The sequence below is a fragment of the Protopterus annectens genome, chromosome 2.part0 (genome assembly GCF_019279795.1).
Source record: "Protopterus annectens isolate FY-2018-M chromosome 2.part0, PAN1.0, whole genome shotgun sequence".
Taxonomy (NCBI): domain Eukaryota; kingdom Metazoa; phylum Chordata; order Ceratodontiformes; family Protopteridae; genus Protopterus; species Protopterus annectens.
The window spans coordinates 1,131,016,491-1,131,042,309 of NC_056728.1; the positions used below are offsets into that span (position 1 = coordinate 1,131,016,491).

At 38.3% G+C, this 25,819-nt stretch overlaps 2 protein-coding genes across 4 annotated transcripts in view; one reads left to right on the forward strand and one right to left on the reverse strand.

Moving 5' to 3' along the window:
* MLLT3 (MLLT3 super elongation complex subunit) overlaps positions 1-6,983 on the reverse strand; it is a 1,902,592-nt gene extending 1,895,609 nt beyond the window's left edge. For all 3 annotated transcript variants that reach the window (XM_044061325.1, XM_044061324.1, XM_044061326.1), the window contains exons 1-2: positions 6,732-6,983; positions 5,894-6,074 (exon numbers count right to left, since the gene is read on the reverse strand). In XM_044061325.1, coding sequence (XP_043917260.1) covers positions 5,894-6,074; positions 6,732-6,743 — 193 coding nt within the window. In that variant the 5' untranslated portion in view covers positions 6,744-6,983. The remainder of the gene's footprint in view (positions 1-5,893; positions 6,075-6,731) is intronic.
* An 86-nt stretch (positions 6,984-7,069) lies between these two features.
* Positions 7,070-25,819, forward strand: part of FOCAD (focadhesin) — a 2,336,882-nt gene continuing 2,318,132 nt past the window's right edge. The window contains exon 1 of the mRNA XM_044060381.1: positions 7,070-7,134. The gene's annotated coding sequence lies outside the window, so the exon portion shown is untranslated. The remainder of the gene's footprint in view (positions 7,135-25,819) is intronic.

Sequence of the window (25,819 nt, forward strand, 5' to 3'; positions counted from 1 at the left end):
GCCTAAGAGTTAAGTGCAGGTATGCTTGGGGGGGGGGGGTTAGAGGCATAAAATATTGCTCACAGCTAATTGTAAATCATGCTTAAGAGCGAGTGCATTACAACATAAAAACAGGAAGTTACAGGTTAGAGATGCAACCCTCACACTTATCATAAAGTGACTTCAATATATAATGCACATGCGTGTGCACACACATGCTCGCTTTGTATGATCTCAAAGTTCTTCTTTCACACAGCAATTAATCACAGTGATAACTTCTGTTTAACAGTTTGAATGGCAAAGGCAGAATTACTCTACAGAATTTCAAAAAAAAAGTACTTTTTTGGTATGACAGTAATAAGTTGATTTATTTTTATTTATTTATTTTAAGTACAAAACTTTCAACAGCATGTAAAGTCAATAGCATCATTTTTTCAGGATCTCATCATGCAGGAAAACAAAAAGTTTCAGAAAAATGGAGAAAAGGTTGCAGTGACTAAAACACTACCTTTAGTTAATGAAAATCTTTAAAAATTGTACAGATGGACAATTACACATAATGCCCAACGGAACTGATTAAAATGGATAGAAGGGTTTTGGCCAAAGCTCAATATGCCCAATTAAAAAAAAAAAAAAAAAAACATTTAACATGGCATGGATGACATTTGTTGGCAGGGATAAAAATTAAAAACTAAATAGTATAGATGCCTTGAGTATCAAAATCAAACTGCAGAAAAAAGTCCTACCTACCACAAAAACCGCAATAAAGGCAGTTACACAACTTCAATCTCAGCAAGACACTGCATAGGTTAATTTAAACTTCTGGTATGTCAGGAACTTTGAAATGAGAAAAGTGACACACTCAACAGCAAATCATACTGGGATAATACAAGGTCACACAAGTTACTTCTAATAAAAATATGCAACTATCACAGTGGTTACTGATCAGTGTTCCAAATGGTGTTACAAACTTTTAACTGTCACACTACAAACACCTGAGTTATCAGTAATCCAGTATACCTGGAACTTATGAAAAGAATGAACATTGCATCACTGAAGTACCTCTCCTATCAAGGTCTCATTACTCACATATATGTGCGATACCATTTACGGTAAGAACTGTGATCCACTTCTTAGGTTTTCCATCTCAACTTGAATATAAAATGTTTTACCACATTAAAAAAATGTTTACAGGACATAAAAACCACCCCAGACACATTAAAAGAATGTTACAGAGCTCCTGCAAACAGTTAAAAGGACCCTTACCACAGTCAAGTGTAAAAAGCAATCGCCTGCAGGAAACATTACAAGCCACTGAAGCATAATCTAAAAGCAGGTACACATCCCAGAGGCAGAGATATGCAACAAGTTAAATTTCACACTAAATTAATGGCACTGCATGAACCAGAATAGAGGAATACTGCAGTTTATTTGTACATTAGTGGAGAAGGTAGTTACTACATTACATAACACTTAAAAGGGGTTAAGTCATAAATAACCTCGTTCAAACTTTGTCACAATCTCAGTATTGATTCCCTTGAGTCACCAAGCTATAATAGACTGTACTCATTACCCTACTAACAGGTAGGTCAGGGTTTACTAATACATATTATAAAGTGCTGCCATACGTGCACCTTGGGAAAAGCCAGAAACTGGTCCACCTGGATCATTGTTCGACCCTCGTTAGCAAATAAACTGTTTAAGTCCCGACAATTACTTGCTGAAAAAATTACTGTCCCAATAAACTGGTTTATTTTTCCTCCATAAAGAGCAAGTATAAAATTTTGTAATTCGCACTGCAGTAGTTGGAGTGATTACATCTCTAAACTAAAAGCCAACGCAGAAGTAGCACGGGTAATAACGGCTTATAGAAGAATACATCAAGACATCAGATACCACATGTACAACTACAGAAACAGTAAGCAAGGACTGGTAACATCTATCTTGGAAAACTCATTTCTACAACTACTCCTATACTGAACAATTTATGGATACATAATCAATCAAAATGACAAAACAGATAAAAACTGCAAAATGTACTCAAAGCTGTAAAAGTTCTACATACTCATGACATAAAATATAGTACTGCCCCAAACCTCTGGTTAATTTGCTGGAACTGGCATTCTTACCAAAGCCTTTTCAACTTGGGATGCTGGCATACAAAGCAAGAAAATTAATACAAATGTTTACATACAACTACAATGATAAACTAAACAGTACTTTGTACACCTACACAAATGCACCAAAAACATTGCGCAAGTAACCCAAGAAAGATGGGAGTTGACAGGAACACTTAAAATGCACTCAGCTCTGAAGGACTGAAAAGCAAAAGTCCTAGAATAGATAGACTAACTCAAAAGCTCTTTAAGAACGTGAAATAAACTAGGAAAGACCATCTCAAAATTCCACGTTATTTCCCCAACAAATGGATTAAGAAAATGTATAAACTTTGATGTTGGCTTAAGTATTGTAACAGGAAACATTTGCAGGTAAAAACAATAATCAAACTATGCAGAATTTGAAGAGATATACACCTGGTGCACTGCTAGTGTTCTCTGCTGTTTTATGCCAACCAGACGTATGGCATAGATCTGTAGTTATCTTGGACATCTAGAACATGCTAATGTGTTGCTTCATCCAATTAATTAAAAAAAAAAAAAAAAAAAAACACTGCGGATATTCATTCAAGTGTAAAATGTAAGACAATCTGCCAACATCATTCTATACACTCTTCCAATTCAAAGCACAGAATGCAAATATAGTGCAAGTTACTGTCAACAAAATGTGCAGTCTTGTTGCATTACACTAAATTCCACAGAACAACACAGTAGCACTGACAGAAAATACAATTCATAGAATCACATGTGATTAAAAAAAATGACAAACATACCCTAAAAACACTTGCTTTCTGTAGGGGGCAAGCCCTCCACACCCACTTATTTAAATAAACAGAGAGAGAAAAATACTCAATAAATCACAGGAATCACTGCAAATGCATAAACACGTTTCATTGAAAACTTTATTAAAGCAAACATAGGCTTTTGCATTTTTTTTTCCAGAAGCAAGCCCAACTGTACCTTCACACCTCTTTAAATACACAAACTGCGTAGTTGCATGAAATACATCATGGTTTCTTTACAATTTTCAGTTAAACATGATTCAGGTCAATGGACCTTCAATCAACCGGATTCAGTAAGGCAACCACTGCCTTTAAAATTAACGGGCTGTCAATATAAGCAGAGGTGACACCCCTTCTCAACTATCTTAACATACGAGCTGTTAACCTGCCCATAATACTCACCCTAAACAGCAAAGTTCAAAGAGAAAAGCGACACTACAAGTGCAAATGCTTCAATGTAGGATGTATTACTTGCAATAACTCTTACAGTAGTCACTACCATCACAAAATACAAATCCAGAAGTCTTGCGTTTCTGCTAATTCCACATTTTTAAGTGAACACTCTCATTCATATGTGCAGAGTACCCACAAAACACTACCTTGTGTAGCATGACAATGTTTCAGTGTTACAGACTGAAGCAGAATATACAGCACGAGAATGATGTGCAATATAACCAAATCTAATACTATAACTCTACACTTACCTACATTTGATATCCAAATTACACATTTTCCATATATATTAAAGTGCTTCATCCAACATATTTTCATTCAGATATGATATGACTGTCTACATGACATATGAAACCAATCTGAATATTCTCATGAATATTTCTCATTTTTGATTTAATATATGCAGGCTCCTCACCACCCATTTCCCCAGGGAGTAGCTTACATGGTTGTATGGTCCGGCCCATCATGCTGTCTTCACTGATCAGTCCTAACCACTCCCCTTCTCCTTGCAAACTTTAAGCATGTCTTGTGATGGCATCCTTTATTGTTAACCATACTGAGACCTGCGCAGATGTTAACATTTTGTTTTTGTATACATACTGCTACGAAATACTTACAAATATGTTAAAAGTACTACAAGAATCCATTAAATGAATCAACAAATTAACTGTCACCACAAAAATATGACAACTCTTCAAAGCAGTACTGTTCTTCCACAAGCACAGACTATGTTTGAGTATTATTCCTTCAGCATATTTAGTACTTCTCCAAGAATGTTCTAAAAGTTATTTGTATTCCAGTTCTACTCTGTACTATGAATTCCTGTTTTTAACTTCAGCAGTAGACAGTCATCCTAACATAGTAGCCAATGCAATCAGTGTATGAAGAATTTTTCATATCACATAATGAATACATACACAACTGTTTTGATAGTAATGGCTTCATAACTGACTCCTGCACAACAAAGGAAGTGACAAACGTGTAAAATACCTGTCGCAGGAGACATGTGTTAATTGCATATGACAATTAAAGAAAATACTCCAAAAATACATACACTGCCAAGTTTAAAGCTACAGTAGCTGTACCCCGCCCTACATATATCACAGGAGATTCAAATACACTGTACAGCATTTTTGTTTACTCCAGAACAGTCCACCACAGTTCCATTTGTAGTTGCTGTTTTAATACCAGTTAGGCACAAATAAAGGGTCAAAGACTAACTAACCTACTTAGAAAAGCAATCAGTTTAATGCTATTACATAGAACTAATTAAAATTTTTAGAACTGAAAAGAAAAAAAAAGCATTTTAAGCTACTCATAACACAAAGCCAGTTTCAACAGCACAAGTACATTCAACTTAAAAACTCTACTGCACTTTTCCAAGGTAAGGCTTAAAACAGCTGAATAAATGACTTTCTTCCAGTAGTGCTATCGCTGGGCTACTTAAACACATTTTGCAAGTGTAATTCAAAAACAATCTAATATAAACATGTGGTTACTAACCAATGCCTTACATTGTTTACAGTATTTTTGGAGGAGGTTGGAAGCAGGCAGTAGTAAACCTTCCCAGATGGGTTTCCAAAAGTTTTAACTTTTAATATTTTCAAGCAAGTCTCTTATACTTTTGCAAACTGGTAACAGTGTATGAATACAGCCACCAACCTGCCTTGCCTTTATAGCACAATCATCCTAGAAATGAAAATCAATTTACTGTTACTGCAAAACAAGCAGACTGTTCAGACACGTGACTTATTTTGTTCTTACAGCATTTAGTTTGTTTTCATTAATCCAAGTAGGAAGAACTCTGGACTCTGATGTTAAAAAGTTACTGCACAATCCTTAATTAAGCCAAAATAATAAAATTTGCAAATAAAATTGTTTTCTACGTAGAACAGCACTGACATCAATCTGTACAATGAAATCAAATAAAGTAAAATGAATAATAGGGTATTGTACAAATTAACATACACATAATCTACTGTGTGGTATCTGAAGTAACTTTAAAGCCATAAACTGAACACCCATCATGATGTGCCTCCAACCGCGGATCACTCCCTCTACAACCACTGCTCGTGTGTCTGCCTCAGAAGTAGTGGACTAACCAAAAGACAGTACGAACCGAGTGCATTACGCCCAGCTCTGTGGCACGAGGGCTCCCGCAATTAAGCGCCCTTCATTCGCTCATCAATATCACACAAGGCTGTCAACCCATGGAACAGCCCTCAACGTGGGCTTGTCTCGTGCGCTCCCGCCTGCTTCCCCGGTAAGAAATACTCCCTCCTGTAACAAAACAGCCCCTAACACAATCCACCCCTAACAGAGCATTGCTATCTCCGTCCGTAATACAATGAAGGAAGACAAACTGTTTTAAACTTGACAGTGCTTCACGATTGTTTTTTCATGTCAATAACTTTTAATAAAATTCTCTCCACTACTAGAAAACAGCATGCCTGTTTATATAAAAACAAACACTGACAGTGTCAACATCAATAAGTAACAGTTTCTAACGCATCTGGTATTACAAATAGGATAGGGACAAGCAAAAACGAAAAGTGTGCCTACCTCTTTTGGGTCGAGGAAAGCTTTCGTGCAGGTGAAACACTACCTTCTCCACAAAGTGCTGAATGTTGGTGTGCTCTGGCCCTCGGACGAACACCATCCAGTCGTGGGTGAAACCCTCCACCGTTGGTTTCTTCCGGACTTGGGCACGATGCCCCAGCTCCAGCTTCACCTGAACCGCACACTGGGCAAAAAAGGGGATAATCAGTGGAATTTGTCAAAAATGTAATGCAATGCATTCAAAAAGTGCAAAAAGACATGGGAAATCAAAGATCGGTTCAAGATTTCTCCTTGGAGGGAGCATGAGCTTCCCAAGAGGGAAGGAAATAAAGTCTAGCTAAGATGAAATAGCGGATAGTGCCAACACACCATGTTGTAAGTGGTGGGTGCCCACCATCGTCAGCCTGGGACTTGCAGGCAGACATCGAGGCCAAAGCTACGACAGCCTCCTAGTTCAAACAGGCCGATCAGGTGAGAATGCATCCACCGTGCGCCACATAACAGTACCTCGATCTCCCTCGGGGGAAGAACAACTACTGTCAGTACAACTACAACATGCAACAAAAGGCAGGGCAGCTCTACTACAAAACCCTGTAACTAAAAACGAGTGCCACAGATGCACGGCTATGATCAAACATGCCCTAGTGCTGGGAATTGCACTGCTCAACTACAGGCGTCTTCGTTTTAAGTGCTGTACAGTACTTGCACCGAAATATGGCTGGTATTCTCTGTGCTGGTGCCTTCCAAAAAATGAACCGCCGCAACGGTGAAAACCCTCCTCCCACCGATAAAATCAAATCCTGGAAACGGGCGTGGGGTCAAAAGAGAGCTGATTACTTACCGAGCTGGCCATGCTCGCAGCCCCAGATTAATGACAACTCATGGAATAGCAGATATAAATAAAAACGTGTAGTACACAGAGTAGATGGCGGACATGATCTAGCTCCTTTTTCTCTAATTAAACTGAAAGAGACCTCCGCTGAGTAAGCCCGGTAAGACAAGCATGCGCAAAACATCGAAAAGGCTGTAGGCGAGCAGCTTGAATAGGGAGCGCGTGTAACCAATGAAACTAGCCAGACTATCCCTATAACAGCCAATCATCCACCTCTGGAGTACCAAGCCTGTACAGGTTACTATTTCTTCGTGGAAGTGGGGGTTGTGTGCGTATTCCGTGGAGGAGCGGGGGGCGTCAGTGATTACCTGAAGTGATTTGTCTATCAGAAGCGAAGTTAGACAGTGTTTAGGTTTACTTTATTTTATTCTTCTTGTAAATAGTCACTTGTTTCATGCTGTTACACTTTTCATATTATTAACAACCAGTGATATCCTTTGTGTACTGCATATTGTGAATTTGCATCACCTTTAGTTATATTGTGTGTACTCTGTAGTTCGTGTTGAAGCTTTTTGATATGCATCGTTTTTTTTACGCCTTACCCGTGCTTAAATTGGGAATGTGACAGTGTCTACTTTTCAAGTTCCTTCAGAAAGAAAAAGCCTAGCGGGTAGATACAAAAACTGGACGGCGAGAAGCTTTCCTTTGGACTGGTCTCGGATTTTCATTTTACGTTTCTCATACGGTTGTGACTTGCCTTACAACAACTCATGGAAAACAGCGTTGCAAAACATTATGGGAAGCTACAATAATCTAAACGCACTCCAAATTAGTCTGTGGGTGGAGGCGTACTTCAAAGACATGAGCGGTGCTTGCACATATTGCACTTTAAAGTTGTACCACATTTGGCTGGCCAGTACAAGATTTTATGACTGGATTAGTATGGGGTTACCACCTGTCCCTCTTCGGGCAGCTTTGCCTTTTTATTTATTGCAGGACACATGCCCTGAGATTTCAGTTAAAATATTTATTCTTGTGTTTTCTTTAATAGTTGTATAAAAGCAAGTTATTTTGTATATGAAACACCTAAATGTTATATGCAATACATAAGAAACTCAAACGCTACAAGCATGAACTTTACTGACCGTGGGTATGTCTTGCAAAATCTCACATTTCAAAAAAATGTCCCACTTTGAAAAAGCTGCAACCCTAATTTTGCACTACAGAACTATTTGTTGAGGTAATGTATTTCATACTTGTAACAGAACCCCCTTTTCAATGGAGACTCGTCAGATAAGGTGCGTATACTTCACTTCCCACAGAAAGTGGCTAATTCATAAAGTGGTCTTCAACTATTTGTCGTCTCTCTCGTGATAAATGTGCTTAAGTCATGCTTTCGCTATTCTCATTTCTATTTATGGCGTACCTCTTACAGCACGAAAGCTGGACAAAGCCTGACATAATGAGGGGACAAAGGCCCAAAATACACATTTTAAATACACTTAACAGTTGCTAAACTAACAGGTTTGAGTTGAGGATATAAAGTCTGAAACTCAAATGCATGTCATTATTTAGTTACTTTAATCCTTATCACATCCTAGTGATTTGTCAAAAAAAACAATTTTTATGAGGAACTGTTTAAAAATATGGTGCGAAAATCGTTACAGCTGAGAGGTGCCCCTTCACGTATCTATAACAGTAATGATGGTGTTAAGCGAGCTTTAACCCTTGGAGAGTGTGTAAGTGCATGCCTGCTTCACCTTTTCAATTAAATAAGGTTTCTGGAATTTCCGTCATAGCTCGAATTTCTTCTCCCTCATCTTGGTGTAAGGTACTGGATCGTAACGGTAATTTTGTTTCGTCTTTAGCAGCGGCAGAATTGCGCAACACTAGACATGAGACGCAAGAAATTTATTTCAACGAGTGGAAAACGGTAATTATTTGGATCGTTGGCTTTAGTCTTCCCAAATCAATAACCTCTCAACTCCCCCAGCAGCCAGCAGTTTACTACGTTAAATCAGTTATGCATAGGGTTACCACCTGCCCCACTTTGCGAGGGACAGTCCCTCCTTGGGCAGTTGTGTCCTGACAAAAATTGTAAAAATGGCAAATGTCCTGAGATTTTAGGACAAAATTATTTCCTATATTTTATGTAATAGTTACACAATTTTGTGTATCTAAAATACTTAAATGTGATAAGAAATAGAATAAGCAACTAAAATGCTACAAGAATAAGCTTGTATTTAGGCAAAAAAGTTAAGTTCTATCCTTTGTACTGACCGTGGGTATGTGTCGGCCTGTAAAATCTGATGTTTGTACCAAAAAATGTCCCACTTTGGCCATTTGAAAATGCGGCAACCCTAATTAGGCAGTTGGTGAATATTTTTATTTAATACTACAAAACGAGTTAATTAAAATTTATAGATATGTTAAAGTTTCTAATACTTAAGAAGGGTTAACCACTACTTTATGGTGCCCATTTTACTTTACAACATATTGCTTAGTAGACAAGTCAATGGTCCCCATTTTACTTTTACAATAGCATACTGCGTACTAGAAAAATGTAATTTCCTTTTATTACTGAAATGAATAGTACATGTCCTCCCTTCGGTCGAGTGGCCTCTGAAAGACATGCGTGAATGGGCGTGCCTTCGCTGAAGGTTGGGCGTCGGGCTGGCAACTCGGCGCAATTAGAAAAAAAAAATATATATATATATACTGCCAATCATTAGCGGACCGGAGTTTCGCTGTGGCGACCCCTAACCCGGAATGGCCGAAGAGACAAACATTGCAATTAATAATACAGAATATTATATTCACAAAAATAAATAAATATTCACAAAAATAAATAAACGGAGAAAGGGGGACTTTACCAATAGGGATGAATGCAAGTAGAGTTAAAAAAAAGTAGACGAGGGGCTGGAATTTTCTGGAGAAAACTGGCAAAGGAAGCAAGGCACTGGGAGCAAATAACTAGGGAGAGAATGCTAATAAAGTGGGATGAGACCAACATTGGCCTCCAGGCCAGAGACCGCCTTTCCTACCAGGGTTGATATCAGACTACAGGCAAAGAGAAAGGGTAGGGGTTTCCTGAGTGAAAGACCGGCTTTGGTAGAGTTTTTTAGTGAAATCTGGAGCAGAAATTACTCTTAAAGGATAAACTGAGCATATAAACCATTGCATGATAACTATAAGCCTAAATCAGAGGGAGTTAGGAAAGATTGGAAGCGGGACTGGAAAATCAATTTCCAAAACAAAAATGGGAGGACATTTGTATGCAACAAAAGTCCAGAAAGTTTAGGCTTTTGACTTTGATGTGTTTGCACATAATGCAAGCACACCTGAAATAACTTTTCCTGTGGTTGATGGTAAATGTTGGATGCGTGATGGGGAAGAAAGGTAACTGGAACATAGTTTTTGAGACTGTAATGAGTTGGCAGATTTTAAAAATCTCCTAACTGAATACTCTTTCAGAAATATTTGGGGTGCAAATGGCTGTAAATAAGTAATTATTCTGAGATGAGAAACAGGATCTGAATTGCTTGGATATAAGTAAGGCAAGTTTAATTCTCTTGGCTGCTAAAAAAAATATTTACTAGAATCTGGAAATTAAAATCTTCAACTGTATTTTAAGTATTGGATATTGTAAAAGTGATAAAATAACTGTAAGTGGGATCTTAGGAGAAGGAGCAAATTACATAGAAATAAAAATATTTTAGGAACAATACATGCAGAATAATGTTCAGGAAGAGGAGTGTGTTTTAAGGAAGGGCAGGAATTAAATACTTTATCTAATGTTGGACTTGATGACAACTGTTACAAAGAAAGAAAATATGTATTGTAATGCATGTAAATGGAAAAATATGGTTTGCTTTCTATTAATGTCTGTCTTAAGTAATGTTTTTTTCTTTTTTAAAATGGCCAAGTCCCTACACACCATTTTCTCATTAACATAACTACTTTCAAATATTTTTCCATCACATTACGTGACAGTGAATGAAAAAAAATATATATATATAAACATTTCCTGTCACAGTGATATGTACCTTAAACAGACACATTTGATCAGTACATGATGTCACATTTCTTTGCACTTTACATGACTCGACCTAGAAATAGAATTTGGTTGTGTAGCTCCATAGGAATAATTGGTGTATAACCCTTAAGCACAAGTACTTGCATACACATTAACTTGTCATTAAATATGTGTTTGACAGCATTTTGGGTCATGTTAACATCTCAACATAATTGTAGCTCTGAGGTGTCACTTACGTAAGGTTTGTGATGCAGTCAATAATACTTCAAGAATCTTCTTAATAGATCCATTTCATTCTGTTAAATATGTTTTGCTGAGTACTGATGGTGTTTACAGTACATATACGCTTTCTTGGAGTGTATCAAACCTAAAGGTCTTCAGCAGTAATAAAATACATTGTTTTAAAGTGTGGGTGGCTTGTGCAAAGAATTCTTAAAGATACTCCAATGTTTTGTGATCAGAATCAACATTAATATTTTTATGTATACATGGTTGTAGATGTTTTGACAGCTAAAGACTATTTCTAGCATTACTTTCATAGTTTGCATGTAGATTGCCTGTGAATCAGTGTCACAGCTGCACAGGCAGCAAGTCTGCCTAACAGACTTGCTCCTACCTCTTTGTCTCCTGTCCACTTATGATGGTATGTGTAGTGTCTAATGTCATGGCATTTTATTCCAACACCCCTGATGTGGTTACTAACCTCTTTAGCAACTATAAATTGTTTTCTTGATCTCCTGTACCAATATCACAGTGTATTGTTAAATAGAAAATTTCCTCGCATAGATCAGCAAAGTGTAGAATAAACTTTTAACAGGTACTATACTGTACCCGAGAATCACATTAGAGAGAGTTTGCAAGACAGTGTCTACATTTTCACATTGTATAAATCTTGTCAGCATCTGATCGAAAGAAACACATGGAAATCTAGTGGTGCTTCAAAACTTAGCTGAGCCTGTGGTTACTCCCTTCAGCTGCACTATTAGACACAAGAAAAGGTGCATTTTTTCCATTTAAGTTGTGCTTTTTGACAGTGTTGAAACTGATGGCTTCGAATTTGAGGAAGTGTAGAAGAGATGCTTTTTGAAGGACAGATGGAGTAACAGCAGTACTTCATCAATACTGGTGGTCAGTGAATTGGTAAGACATTATGGAAAATGGATACAGAAGTTCTGTGGAAGCAGTCTTGCAGCTGATGAAAGTTGTGTGGGAACTTTTGATTTGTTATGCTAAATGGTGCGAGTAATCTGGGGATGCTCTTACTGAATCTCTAAAAGCGTAACAAGTCCAATGATGCAGTTTTAGCAAAGGGTGATGCATTTGAGAAAAAAAAAAAGCATCCTTAGAGCTAAGCATCCAGACATCTGACTTTCTTTTTGCATTATGGCTATTTGAGTGGATTTTTAACATTGGGAAAATGATTGCAGTGGTGACCAAGTGTGGTGATGGGAGGGCTGCATAAGGGATACTGTATTTTAATGACTCGAATACTTCAAAAGGGACAGAATGGCACTCCAGTAGTGGTACATTTAGACTGTGTGACTGTTCTCCATCTATTACTCAGTTTTTTGCATAATGTAATGAAGCATCATCAAAGGGGATATATGGAGGTCAATGACATGTTAAGATGGTGGGACTCATTAAGCCTTCCTTTTCAGTAAGGGCACTGCTCAGACTTTACAATTACTTCCACTTCAGTTACAAAAAGTTTGTATGTAATCTGACCTTTATTGCAGTGCTGTTTGTTTCATAGCTGAAAGGAAAATCTTTTAGAAAGAACTCCCAACATCTAACTGCTTAGAGGCTGTTGTTAGTCAAAAGGCAGTGATACCCAGCATGGAATGCTGGAGGTCTTGGGTTTGAGACCAAACAAGACCTAATATTTTCCGTTCATGTTTATGAAGTAGTTCAGTTAACAAATGCAGTTTTGTGAATGTGACTTAAATGTTTATAGGGAGGTTATTGTTCAATATTTCATAATGCTTCAAACTCATGAGATACTTTGGAAGATGGTAAATACTGATGCTGTTATGTATGTTTGTTGACCAAGCGCACACTGGAAGCAACCGACCACAGTTTGAAAGTAAGAGAGGGTTGAGATTGGAAGTTGACCTTGACACCTTTTTTATTTTGATAATCTTGTACAGCTGATTAAAATGATCATAAACATTACATAATAGGGATAGTTTTGCCATAAAAGTAGTGTTGGTAGAACAACAGGTACCACACTTGCTTTTGTTTATCAATGGGGTGTGGGTTCTGTTCCCATCCTACTTATTTGGATACATTTTTTTCACATTCCAAACTAGAAAAATACTTCAAAGTTTGTATAAAAGTTTGTGCAGTATCCCAGCTTTTCATCACACAACTCTTATCAAAATATAAATGCATTTGAACATTTCTGGTTAAGCGAGAGATTACTGGTTTAACACCATAACCTAATAAATCAACAGATAAACAATATGTATCAGATGTGTGGTTACAATATGCTTTAATTTGATGACCCTCTCAAAAAATAAAAAAAGAAAAGCTACTCAATGGTTTCTATTATTCCCAGAAACATAAGCTGTTAGACGTTGCCTTCTAGCTCTAATACTTTAACTGCGTATGTCGTAATTGCTTTATGAAGCCCTATATAAAATGGTAGGACTTGCCCATTTGTAATATGTTTTGCAAGACTTGGCATTTAAATGAACCATCTTCAGAAAATTGACATAGTTCTTAAATAACAGAAAATGAAAAGATGAAATTATGTCCCAGCTGATGTCATTGCAGAATTTTTACTGATGCATTTAAGATTTTTGTCTTCCTTTATATCTGTTCCATTTTTCTAACAGATTGTCATAAGATCTAGAAAAACTTTTGTACTACTAAAAGCCATTTAGCAATCTTCTTCCTGCTTTTCTCGATTAGAGGTCGCCACAGCAGATCACCTGTCCGCTCATGATTTGCAGTGTAGTTTTATGGTGTCGAGTTGCCAGCCCGGCGCCCAACCTTCCACAGAAGAAAGACTCACTCACGCCTAGGGCCAATTTAGTGTCTCCAATTCACCTACAGCATGTCTTTAGGATGTGGGAGGAAACTGAAGCACCCGGAAGAAACCTGCATGACCACAGGGAGGACATGCAGACTCTGCACAGAAGGCACCTCAGCTGAGGATCGAACCAGAGAACCTCTTGCTGTGAGGTGACAACTCTAACCGCTGCACCACTGCGGCCACCCAAAAGCCAGTTAGCAATGAATATGGAAAAACAGTTGTTGATGGAGTGTATATTATTTAATCTTACTTTATATTTCTCTAGGCATAAAATACCTTGTGGTATTGGATTCGGCATCTTCCCCAATGTCCCTAAGAAGAACAAACTCATTCATTCCTTTTCCAGTTCTCCATATGGCAGAAACTTCTAACTATATTCATTCTATAGCTGTAGTATGTTTCAATGAATACGCTTTTTTTCATTAATTTTTAGTCAGTTTCTTCCATATACTTAATCTATTCTTTATCTTTTGTATACTGTCTTCCCAATGTACACATATACACTTGGAATCACCAAATTCAGTTTGTAAGATACTAATGTATAAAGAAAAATGAGATCCCTAAAAGAGAAAACTTCGTATCTGACATGAGCACCTTTTTTATACTCGTACGTAATGCAAAATGTTGTAGCGCTTTTATGACTTATTAAACAAGTTCATCTGCATAACACAATATAGTGTGATGCTTACATGAACTTTCATGTTACGGTAAACTGCTTTAAACAAAACAGTGCTCAGAGGACACCCTGTCTTATTCCTGTACATAAAGAAATGACAATACCAAACCTTCCCATTAATCAAAATAACACGTTGAATAAATGTGTACTACTTTAAACCAACCAAGAAAATTTCCACCTAGTTAAAAATGTCTGTAATAGAGCATTTTATGATGAGAAACAGTCATAGGCTTTCACAACATCCATTCACCATGGTAGTCGTTCATTTATTATCCAGTTACACTTTCATAAAATTCTTAATCAACCCGTTGTCTCAAGGAACAACTGAAGAAGTTCTAGCTCCTTAAAGGGGGATGGGATATTACTCCAGAATGTTTCTGGTCCCCAGGAAAGAAGGCACCTGGAGACCCATTCTGGATCTTTCTCAGACAGACACCTTTTTGAAGGTTCCTTCCTTTTGGATGCTATCCCTTCAAACCTTGTTTCCTCCTCTCAGGTCTTTCTAGTTTCCCTGGATCTCAAGTATGCCTATCCTTATTCATCCCCTTTTCAGGAAGTTTTTACATTTCTCTGTTGCTTCCTAGCATTTTCAGTCCTCTGCTTTGCCCTTTGGCTTCTACTACCACAGGGGTCTTCACCAAATGCCTCGCTGCTGTGATTGCTTTTTGCAGATTGAGGGCTATCCAGATATTTTCTTACCTGGATGACCTGCTCATTCAGGCTTCGTTCTCTAGAGATTTTACTTCAGCATCTTCACTTTGCTATTTATCTCCTGCAAAATCTAGATTTTCCAGTAAATTTCCAAAAAGCATTCTTAAAACCTTCTTGGGCTCATGTTTTTGTAGGGTGCAGGCTCCAGACTGTTCCAATGCTTGTCTCTGCCTCCTCCCAAGGTTTTAACTCTGATTTGCATTCTTTCATTCCTTTCTTCCTCTGGACTCAGAGCCAGGGCGTTTCTAAGGGCTCTGGATTACATGGCTTCCACCATTTCTATACTTCCTCTGGTCAAGCTTCTTATGAGAAAGCTCCAGTGTTTTCTAAACTCAGTCTGGCTTCAGCATTCTTATCCGTTGGATTTTTCAATTCCTCTTCTCCCATGCCTCAAGGTGGAACGTCAGTGGTGAATTCATCAATTGTCCCTCAACCCAAGGCTTTGTTTTCCACCTCCTGTCCCCACTGAATAACACTTTTCAGATGCCTCAGACACAGGGTGGGGGTCTCCTTCGGTCCTTTGAAAGTTCAGGGCCTTTGTTCTCCATCAAAATAAGGATCACATCAAGAGCTCTTCTCCTGGGTGTTTAGGCTTTTTATTCTCTTTCTTCCAGGGCCTCTCAGAATCTTCACCAACAGCAGTGATTATGCATCAACGAGCAAGGGGGGTGCATAGTCTTATCTGGTGTGCAGACTAGCTCCAACTTGATCTGTCCAGTATTGGGTGACTCTTCAGACTATTTACTTTCCCTCAGATCAGAACATTGTGGTAGGTACTGTGAGCCAGTCCAGAACACAAATCTCATGGGTGGATGATTCACAGAGATGTTTCTGGACATTGTCCACCAACAGGGTACTCCTCAAGTTGATCTTTGTTTCCCCTCTGAACAGACAACTGCCTCTCTCTTGCACCAGAGTCCTATGTCCTCTCACTTGGAAGGTGGATGCCCTCTCTTTCTCTTTGGGGGGGGTTCTTTAGGCCTTCCCTCCCCTTCCTCTCATACTGAGGGTCCTGTTCAAGATAGAACAGGATGCTCCCAGAATTTGTTGGTGACTCCCTTTTGGCCCAATCAGCATTGGTTTCCTCCTCTTCTGCATTTAGCCAGGGGTAGTCATCACAAGTTACCTCACAGGATGGACTTGCATAAAGCAAGGGGCCCATCATCCTTCCCCACCTGTCCACTCTTTAACTGACATTGTGGGTGATAGGGTTTGTTTCTAGGGCTAGAGCCAGATTTGCCAGGGCTGTCCTGTCCTGCATGATTTTCTTGATCTCTGCTGGGCCTTTTTCCTTCCTGAGCTTTTGTACTGTCCCTATTTAAAGAGTACTCTGGCAGTGAAGTTGAAGCACATAGTACAGTTGTGTAAAATCTTGCTATAACAGTAGATGTCCTTCTCTTCACTGTTGCAGTATTTGCCCCCCCCCCCGTTCCCCTTCTGGATGTACATGGTCCCTATTTGTCTCCTTAGACTCTCTTTTTTTTTTTCTCCTGGGGCAGTTCTGAGGATCGTACTCTGTGCATGGGGAGCATATGTGTAACATATGGCATTCCTCTTACAACCTAAAGGCTTTGGTATACTGACCGGACGTTGGGCTACCCTCGACAGGGGATCCCTATTGTGAGAAATACTACAGCAGTAAAAAGGAGGACGTCTTATGGTAAGATTTTATACAACTGTACTTTCATTCAATAAAAACAGGAAACACTTCTGTGGGGAGTCAACCCCCACCCATCAAACATAACTGGAATAGGGAAACACACTTTTTTGAATTTTATGAATTTGACTTCTGAATTGCAGACTTCAGAGTAATGTTGCCACTTTCCCTACCTAAACTCCTCATTTGGATATCCTGGGTTTGGCTTACCTCTGTGACCAGATAGCTGAAAGCTAAGTAGGCAGTACATCAGAAACTTTTCTTATGGGGACAACCTCCCTGAGAGTATGCAAACATAAGTACTGCTAGATTTGCCTCACTTTGTCTTACTAGTCCATAAAAAATAGGTACTGTATATAACAGTTAACAAACACTACTAGGACCACTATTGCATGCACTCATCTTATCTCCACACTACTATATGCCTCACCAACCTTAGAAAATTTGAATTAACTAAACTAGAAGCCTGCTACAACAAAATTGCCAAATTTGCTACCAACAGTTCCTACAGATAACACCACTGTCTAGCACTCAAAACAGCTCACGTGGTTGGAACTTCCTCACCTGCTTCTATATAATCAACTTGTCCTGTCACATAAAATTCTATATCATGCTGAGAAAACCCATACACTTCAAGTCCTGATAATTACATACTCCTGCATCAGAAACCTCCGCTCCACCAACAAAGTTCTCTTCAAAGTATCTAAAGATAATAATGCCGCTGGCTCATCCTTCTATTGTAACATAATAGCCAAGCAATGGAATAAACTTCCTCCACTCATCACAGCCATAGCCTCCATACATGAATTTAAAAAGTCCCTAAAAACACATTTGATGAACTCTTAGCTCTGTAACTGCAATAGTCCAGGTTAATGCTAGAACCCCCTCCTTTTTCACTGTATCACCTTACTTCTATGCTTATCAATCACCCCTTCATCCCATACATCTACATTCCTCACATCTCTTATAGTTATACCCACCTGTAACACACCCCTAGTTTACTGAATGGCAGATACTGAAATGCAACACTATCTGTTAAAATTAATATTTGTAAATGATGTGATGCCATATGCTAAATAATGTTACTTGAAATAACTGTACTATTGTGTGAATTCAAACCAAGTGATTGCTATACAATGTTATCATATGGCAAATAATTACTTGTCATTAGTGTACTGTCATTGTTGTACTGTACTGTGTGAATTCAAACGAAATGTTCATTATTGTTTGTGAAAATGTTATTGTGGAGCTTTTCTCCCCGGGCCTCCACTGAAAAAGGACCCATGTTCCATCGGACTTTCCCGGTAACCAAATGTAAAATAAGAAAAAAAAATATTCCAGATCTTCCCAACTCCCTTTTGTCAGTCCTTGCAATTCCACATATATGTTAACCGTGTCTGCAAAATAAAGGCTACTAACTTACAATCACAATTCACAAGAATAATCAGTCTCCAGTTGTCTAAAGATGTCTTATCCTTACTCTTCCAAAATGATACACTGTACCAGTTTTTGTATGAAATGTTTTTATTATGCATTACCAATTTGTTAACCACTTTCAATAATATTTATTGCCCTTCGTTTAAAGTTTTGTAAAACAAAATCTAATTCCATCTTTTCTGTTAAGAGGGTAAGTAGATTTAAGTTTTGGAAAGAGTTAGTTGTTGGTGGTGTAAGTGTGCATGTCTATGGCTTAAAAGTCAGTATTTTGAAATTCAGCATTGTAAGGTTGCAGTACAATGAGATTCGGTCAAATGAGTTTTCTGTATTTTGAAAATTGGGTATTGTGGTCTCAAAAGAAATTCAGTATTTTGAGTTTTCCGTCGTGGATTCCCTAACGGACACCTGGAGACTAACCTATTTTTTGTGTCTTAGAGTTTTACGTACCCTCATATCAAGGTCCTCCGAATGCCTCCCTTTCCATTTCTTTTCAGATAATATGCATGAGTTGAAGTCACCTCTCAGTATAACAGTAAAATTCAACCACGGAGCTTATTTTTTTCCTTAACTTTCAGTCCCCTTATGCAGTACAGTGTATAAATGTTTATTAATCTTTAAACATAACTATGGTCAATACAATTTAATATTTTTCCAGGTTTAAGAACATTCATATACAAGGTCTCATCCAAATTTAGCAAAAATGGTAACAACCCTAAAGCATAAATCCCAGTCAAAGGACCAAAATCCATGTTCTCCCAAGTACTCTTTAATACATTTCTGTTCAGTATATGTGGCTTTTCTTATAGCTTAAATAAAATGTCAGTTTTAATCCAGTACAATTCCCCATCTTTGTACTCCTGAAATCCAGCTATTAACATTGTCAGTAATATCCCTCCTCTAAAGTGTCATTTCTCTCTCTAAAACATCTTTTCCCGTAGTTCATCTTTTTGTACTTGACATATCGACCCCAAAACATTCAATCTCGCCTTTCCCTCTGTCATTTTGTAATACAGAAAATTAACTGATTTTCAGCAGGAAATTCCTCTACCACAGGTGGTGTGGAATTTTCTGAAAAAATTTCTTCTGTTCTGGGTTCAGAATTTTAATTTCTTGTTACTCATCTGTTGTATTTTTTTTTTTTTTTTTGGGACAATCTATCCAAAATGATTTACTTCTCTACACCCGTTTAATCTACTATTTAATATAGTTACTTTTAGTCTGTCCTGTTTACCCACTGTCGTAGCATACCAGTTTTTACATTTTCTTTTAAAATGTTTTTCCTCACCATACACGCGCACGCACAAAAACATATTTGGCTGGCCAGCATATCTCGGCACATGTTCATTACTTTTTATGTATAGCTGCTTAGTAATATGCTTTAAGCAATAACCCACAAGTGGGTGAGTATATCAGGATTTACTCATGGTTGGCGTGGTTTGATCACAAGGGTGAAGTTTGAGTGATTAAACAAAGCCAACCTTGGGTAAATCCTGATATAACCACATCCACAAGTGGGTTATTGCTATTTTACAATTGCATTATTTAAGAAGGGTAAGCAATTTCTTTCTTAAATAAATGTCTTTGTATAAGTGCACTGAAGTGTTCCTCCACATTCTTCTGTGTTTTTCTGATGTACTGCACATGCGTATGGACTCATGTTCCCACACTTGCACAGTACATCAGTGCTGCTCATGAGAAGCAACAGAGAAAATACAATTTCTGTGTTTTTTTTTTGTTTAATGCAATATTTCTAGACAAAGTAAACATAATGGGTGGGTGGGAGGGGCAAAGGTCCAAGAACAGGGACAGATTGTATTGCTCCAAGAAACGTAGAAAGTTACTGCATCGAGATTTTTTTTTTTTTGTTCCTGTGCATTTTCTAAAGGATATTTATTTATTTTTACATTTGATAACTGGGAAAGTCCACAGGACACAAGTCCTCTTTCAGTGGAGCCCCATGGAGAAAAGCTCCACAAATAACAAAATTTGTTTCACATTATACATGTTGATAATGAATCAAACACTGGTAATACAATATTTGAAAAATCAGACAAGACAGCTTACAAAGAGACTATGCGTACAAATGAAACAGCAGATACATTATCAAACAGTATTACAAGGTAAAAGATATAGGTGAATGCAATAGATACATTAACACATGAGTTGTAAATACTCAAATTGGTGATTATAGGAAAGGTATTACTAGCCAGAGTATGTACAGGAGCATAACCATGTAGCATGGAGTGAGTTTTTAATTTTTTTTTAAACTGAGTTAGTGAAGAGATGGAAGATGTATTTTTTTGGTAGTGAGTTCCATATTTTAGAAATGCAGTTTGAGAAGAGTGATTCTCCTGCTGTGTTACTAATTTTAGTTACTTCAAGACAAATTTATTACTGGAGCAGAGTGTTCTGTTACTAGAGTAGGGATGAAGTAGATGTTGCAGTGAGGGGGTGTTATCTGGTTGGTAAAGGATTTTATGAGCAGAAGTAAGCTGACTGAAGTTTAAGAGAGCTGGGGAAACTCTAGCCTGTTAAGCTGCTTTAGAAATGTGCAGTGGTCTGAGCTGTATGGGGCATCTGAGGCAAACCTAGCTAGTTTATTATAACCGGAGTCTAGTTTAACAAGATCTGTCTTTCTAAGATTTATGAGAATAGGGGAAGCATAAAGATCGGATGAGTCTGGGTTATGGTGGATTTTGTGTGTTTAGTAAAATACTGCCTGTTTCTGTAAAGGGTGCCCAGCTTTTTGTGTATTAGGTTCATAGGTTCATACTAGGCTATCTGCCCTAGGGCATTTATAAGCCTAGCCAGAGTGTGTGTGGCTTTCACCACCCCTTAGGATGAGAATACTATACCCATTAGTTTGCTGTGCCTATGTCCAGCAGTGATACAGAGATGATTCCCGGGGTAAACCTACGATCTCCCATCCACTTGTCAAGATTTCTCTTGAACAGAGTCAGTGAGGGGCTCTGCCTCACATGGACTGGGATTCTGTTCCATAGTGTAGGGAGTCTCTGGGTGATGAATCTGTCCCTCCAGCACGTCCTATTTATATCCATGTTGAGGTTTAAGTCTCTTGCTCTCATGGCTCTGGTGGATTTGGATTTTTTGAGGTGGAGCATGTCCATTAATTCTGGGTTGGACATGGCCTTGTATGTCAGGCACAGATCACCTCTGAGCAGACGGTATGCGACTGAATAGAGCTGGAGTTTCTTCAGTCGGGCATCGTATGACATATGTTTGAGCCCCTTTATCCTTTTGGTGAGGAACTTTTGGGGTCTTTCCAACTGCTGCAGGTGTCGGGTAAGGTACATTCCAAATGGGGCGTTGTACTCAATCATTGGTCTGATAAGTGAAGAGTACAGGGGTACAATGACCTCTCCTGATCTGGATGTGAATCCCTTCATGATCAGGTGGGCAATGTAGAAGGTCTTCCTAACCACTTTGGCAATGTGAGTGTCAAGAGAGGTTACTGTCAACTTGGGTCCCCAGGTCCCTGATAACTTCTTCCGTGTTTAATGGATTACCATCTATGTGGTAATTAGGGGTTACCTTGTTTTTCTTAAAGCTTAAGGCCATGGCTCTGGCACCAGTTATCCATTTCTATGCGACCTTTCTGGAGGATGTCTGTGTCTGATGGAGTGTCAATTATGGTGCCCAGTTTGCAGTCATCTGCAAATTTTGTCAGCCACAATCCCCCTATGTTTGCCTGCACTTCAGAAAAATAAATGCCGAACAAGAGGGGGCCCAGGACTGAGCCCAGTGGGACACCGCTCGTGACCGGCTTAGAGTCTGACATGGCACCAGCAACTCTAACCCTGTGTGTTCTGTCCTTGAGCCAGTTTGCAACCCATCTTGTGACATATGGGTTTACATCTAAGCTGGTGAGCTTTTCTATGATGCCCGAGTGGGGTATTGTGTCATGCTTTTGCTAGGTCAAGGTAGGCTGTGTGAACTGCCTTACCCTCATCAATGGCCTTAGTGACTGTTTCGAAAAAGTCGACCAAGTTCAAGAGGCAGGATCTGCCCTTGACAAAGCCAAATTATTTTCTTAATGGTCTGGGTAATATGTATGTCAAATCTCAATTTATTATCAATCTCGATTCCAAGAAGTTTAGTGTGTTCAGTAGGAGAAATTAATAGTTTTATTGTTGGGTGTGATGTTAAAGGTGGGATCTGCAGAGGTGGATCGAGTAGGTTTAAAGAGATGTTTAGTTTTTGATGGGTTAAGAATAAGTTGGAACTTGTTAAGCCATGTTTCAACAGAGTGAGGATTCTTGAGTAAAAAGTGGAAGCTGTACATTAATTTGAAGTCATCTGCATATTGTATGACAGTTGCATGAGGAGTAGAAGTATGAAGATTTAGTGTATATAGAGAAGTAATTGATCAAGTATTGACCCTTGGGGTACTCCAACAGTAACTGGAAGAAGAGGATAAAGTTCTCGCTGACACAAAACTGCTTGCTGGCGGCCAGTTAAATAGCTTTGGAACCAGGTTATGGTGGATTGACTACGTCCCAGGTCAGTAAGGGCCTTGATAAGTATACTATGAGTGACCATATCAAATGCCTTAGACAGGTCTAGGAAGGTAGCTGATGCATGTTTGCCGTTTTCTGTGTAAGTAACCTGTATTGGTAAAGGACATAAGGGCTGTGGTGGTACTGTGAAAGGGGCAAAATCCATGTTGAGTGTTGGAGAGAGGTTTGTGGATTGTAAATAGTCCATAATTTGGGTATATATACATCTTTCCATAATTTTGGCTGCAGAAGATAGAATAGCTATTGGTTGGTTTCAGTTCTGTCGAATTGCCTCCTTTATGAAGAGGGATGATGTGAGATATTTTCCAGGTGTCAGGAACATGAGCTTCAGACAGATCTATTAAGTATGGATATTGGGTATGCAATGACATCTGCAGATATTTTTAGAAATTCAGGTAATTTGTCAGATGCTAGTGTTGTGAGCTTAAGTTTCTTAAGGTATCGTCTTATGTCTGTAGCGACTGGATGGAAGTGAAATGTGGTGCTGCTGCTGAGTGAATCACAGGGGTCTGTGGGGAAGGGGTTGATTTGGTTATTTTGCTGGTTAGATAGGGCAAGAATTGTTTCAGTAAAGAATTTGTTGAATTGAGTGGCTATGCACTCTGATGTGTCTACTGGGGTAGGTGAGGGTTTACTAGTTTTTCCAGATAGAAGAATCTTATTGATGGTAGCCCAGAACTTTTGTGGGTTGTTTTGATGTTTTATTTGTAGGTTGTAATAGTAGTTAGTTTTTATCAAGTTTGACTAGTTTCTTATATTTATTCCAGAGCTCTTGGTAAGTTTGCCTAGTATCTTGGGATCTGATGTGTCGGTGGTCCCAGGCTTAGTCTCTGGTTTTGAGGAGGGCTCTAGTATTATTACTTGGCCATGGTGAGGGGTTAGATTTGATTCTGATGGTTCTTGGAGGGGTATGAAGGTTTAAAATGTTTGGGAAGGTAGTGCTGAAGTGTTTAATAGCTTTATGTAGGTAAAGATGTTTTAATGGTGTCCATTTACATGTTGTTAGGTCAGAAATAGTTGTTGGGATTTAAGTTCTTTTTATTTCTTTTTTGGTATACTGTACCTTTGGTCAAGTGAGACCGCTGTCTTGGCAGAAAGGTTGGCAGATGGTCACTTAGACCATCAGGGAGGCAACCTGTATGAGATGGGATGATTGGCCTATTAATAAATATCCAATCGAGGATGGATTCCCTATTTGATACTTTTTCAGTTCTAGTAGGTGAAGGGATGGTTTGAGTAAAACTATGAAGGTTGATATGATTAGTGGGGACATGAAATTTACATGTAAGCCAATCTATGTTAGGAGTGAGTTACATGAACAATGGAGCAGGTTTTCAAGAGAGGAAATATTATTACCAGGTGGCAAGTAGTAGGTTATAAAACCTAAACCACAATTTTCTGCCATTATTTGACTTCCACCCATGGCTTGCCAGAAATATTTTTTTCAGGAAAAGACCAAAACCGTGAGGCAAAAACCTGGACTGTCTGCGAAGATCCAGACAGTTAAGACATGAGTCTGCTGTTTACTTTTGCAGAATGTACCTGATTTTTCTTGTATTTTGCTCTGCCCTCTGCAGCATATGCCAATAGAAAAGACTGGCCGCTCAATGCTGTTTTAGCAGCTAGACTTTCTTCTATTGGTATATGCTCGATTTACAATGAGCATGCTGGTTAGGCTATCCAATACGTTTTTAAATGGCAGTGGGCTTTCACTGTATAATTATTCACAACACTTGGATCAATAAATACCCTCCCTAGCCTTAGTCTATATGCTTAGATGACCTTTAATCCTGTAGAATTAATGCACTGCATCAGTTCTTGAGTAACATCAATTTCATTTACAATCATGCTTCTTGTCCATATTGGATCTTACATCTTTTGCAAGATGAGATGCAAGGTATAATCCCAAAAAGGTGACCAAGTTTGTGGAAGTTTCTTGTCAAAATTATGTAAGACTGACTGTAAAGCTGACTTTGTTTCTGAACGTAAATGATAAATTGTCTCTGGAAAAATGCACCAAAGTTTTTTCTTGAAGACCAGAAATATATATATATATATATATATATATATATATATATATATATATATATATATATATATATATATATATATATATATATATAATCAGTGGGTTGCCTTGCCTTCTTCCATATGGCCTCTGCAAACGATAAGAGTAAACCCTTGACCCCCATGTAATCTTTCCTCTTCTCTTTCCAGACTGCAACAGCAAAACAATCTCTTTACTTACATCTGCCAAGTCATTATTATTTTTTTTTTTTTATTTCAATCCTTAAGGTATCGCTGTTATTGCTTAACATCTTCCCATCCAAATATAGGAACTGCTGAATACTGAGCCCTCTCACCCCAGTTTCACCTTGTCTAACAGCTGCTCCTCTCTTATCTCTGGCTTTCTCTGTGGACCGCTTCTTGTGGCCATGTCACTTCCGTCTTGTTACCAGATAACAAGCAGGAGATGTATAATTTATTTACAAATTTATTTATCCTTTGAATTTACATATTTTTGCACACTATATGCAGTTATGTTCCTCCTCCTATTTAATTTAACATCATAACAGAAATCTTTGTATTAGACAATATTCACATTCCACATTTCATCCTCCATTCGTTTTTCTACAACCACTTTTGCATTTTTTTTTTAATACCATCCAAAAGAAGCCAACTATTTATAAATTAATCCATCCATTCTTGCTCTTCGCCTTTCCCAAACAGTTTCAAAAACCTTCACGTCCAGATATTTTATACATTCATTTATACATTCGTTGTTCACCCATTTATAATATCCCTAAGGAATCCTATCCATATTTACTTCACTCATCATCTTCTTTCGGCTGTTCCCATTAGGGGTCGCCACAGCGGATCATCTGTTTCCATTTCTTCCTGTCCTCTGCATCATGCTCTTTCACACCAACCGCCTGCATGTCCTCTCTCACCACATCCATAAACCTTATCTTAGGCCTTCCTCTTTTCCTCTTACTTGGCAGCTC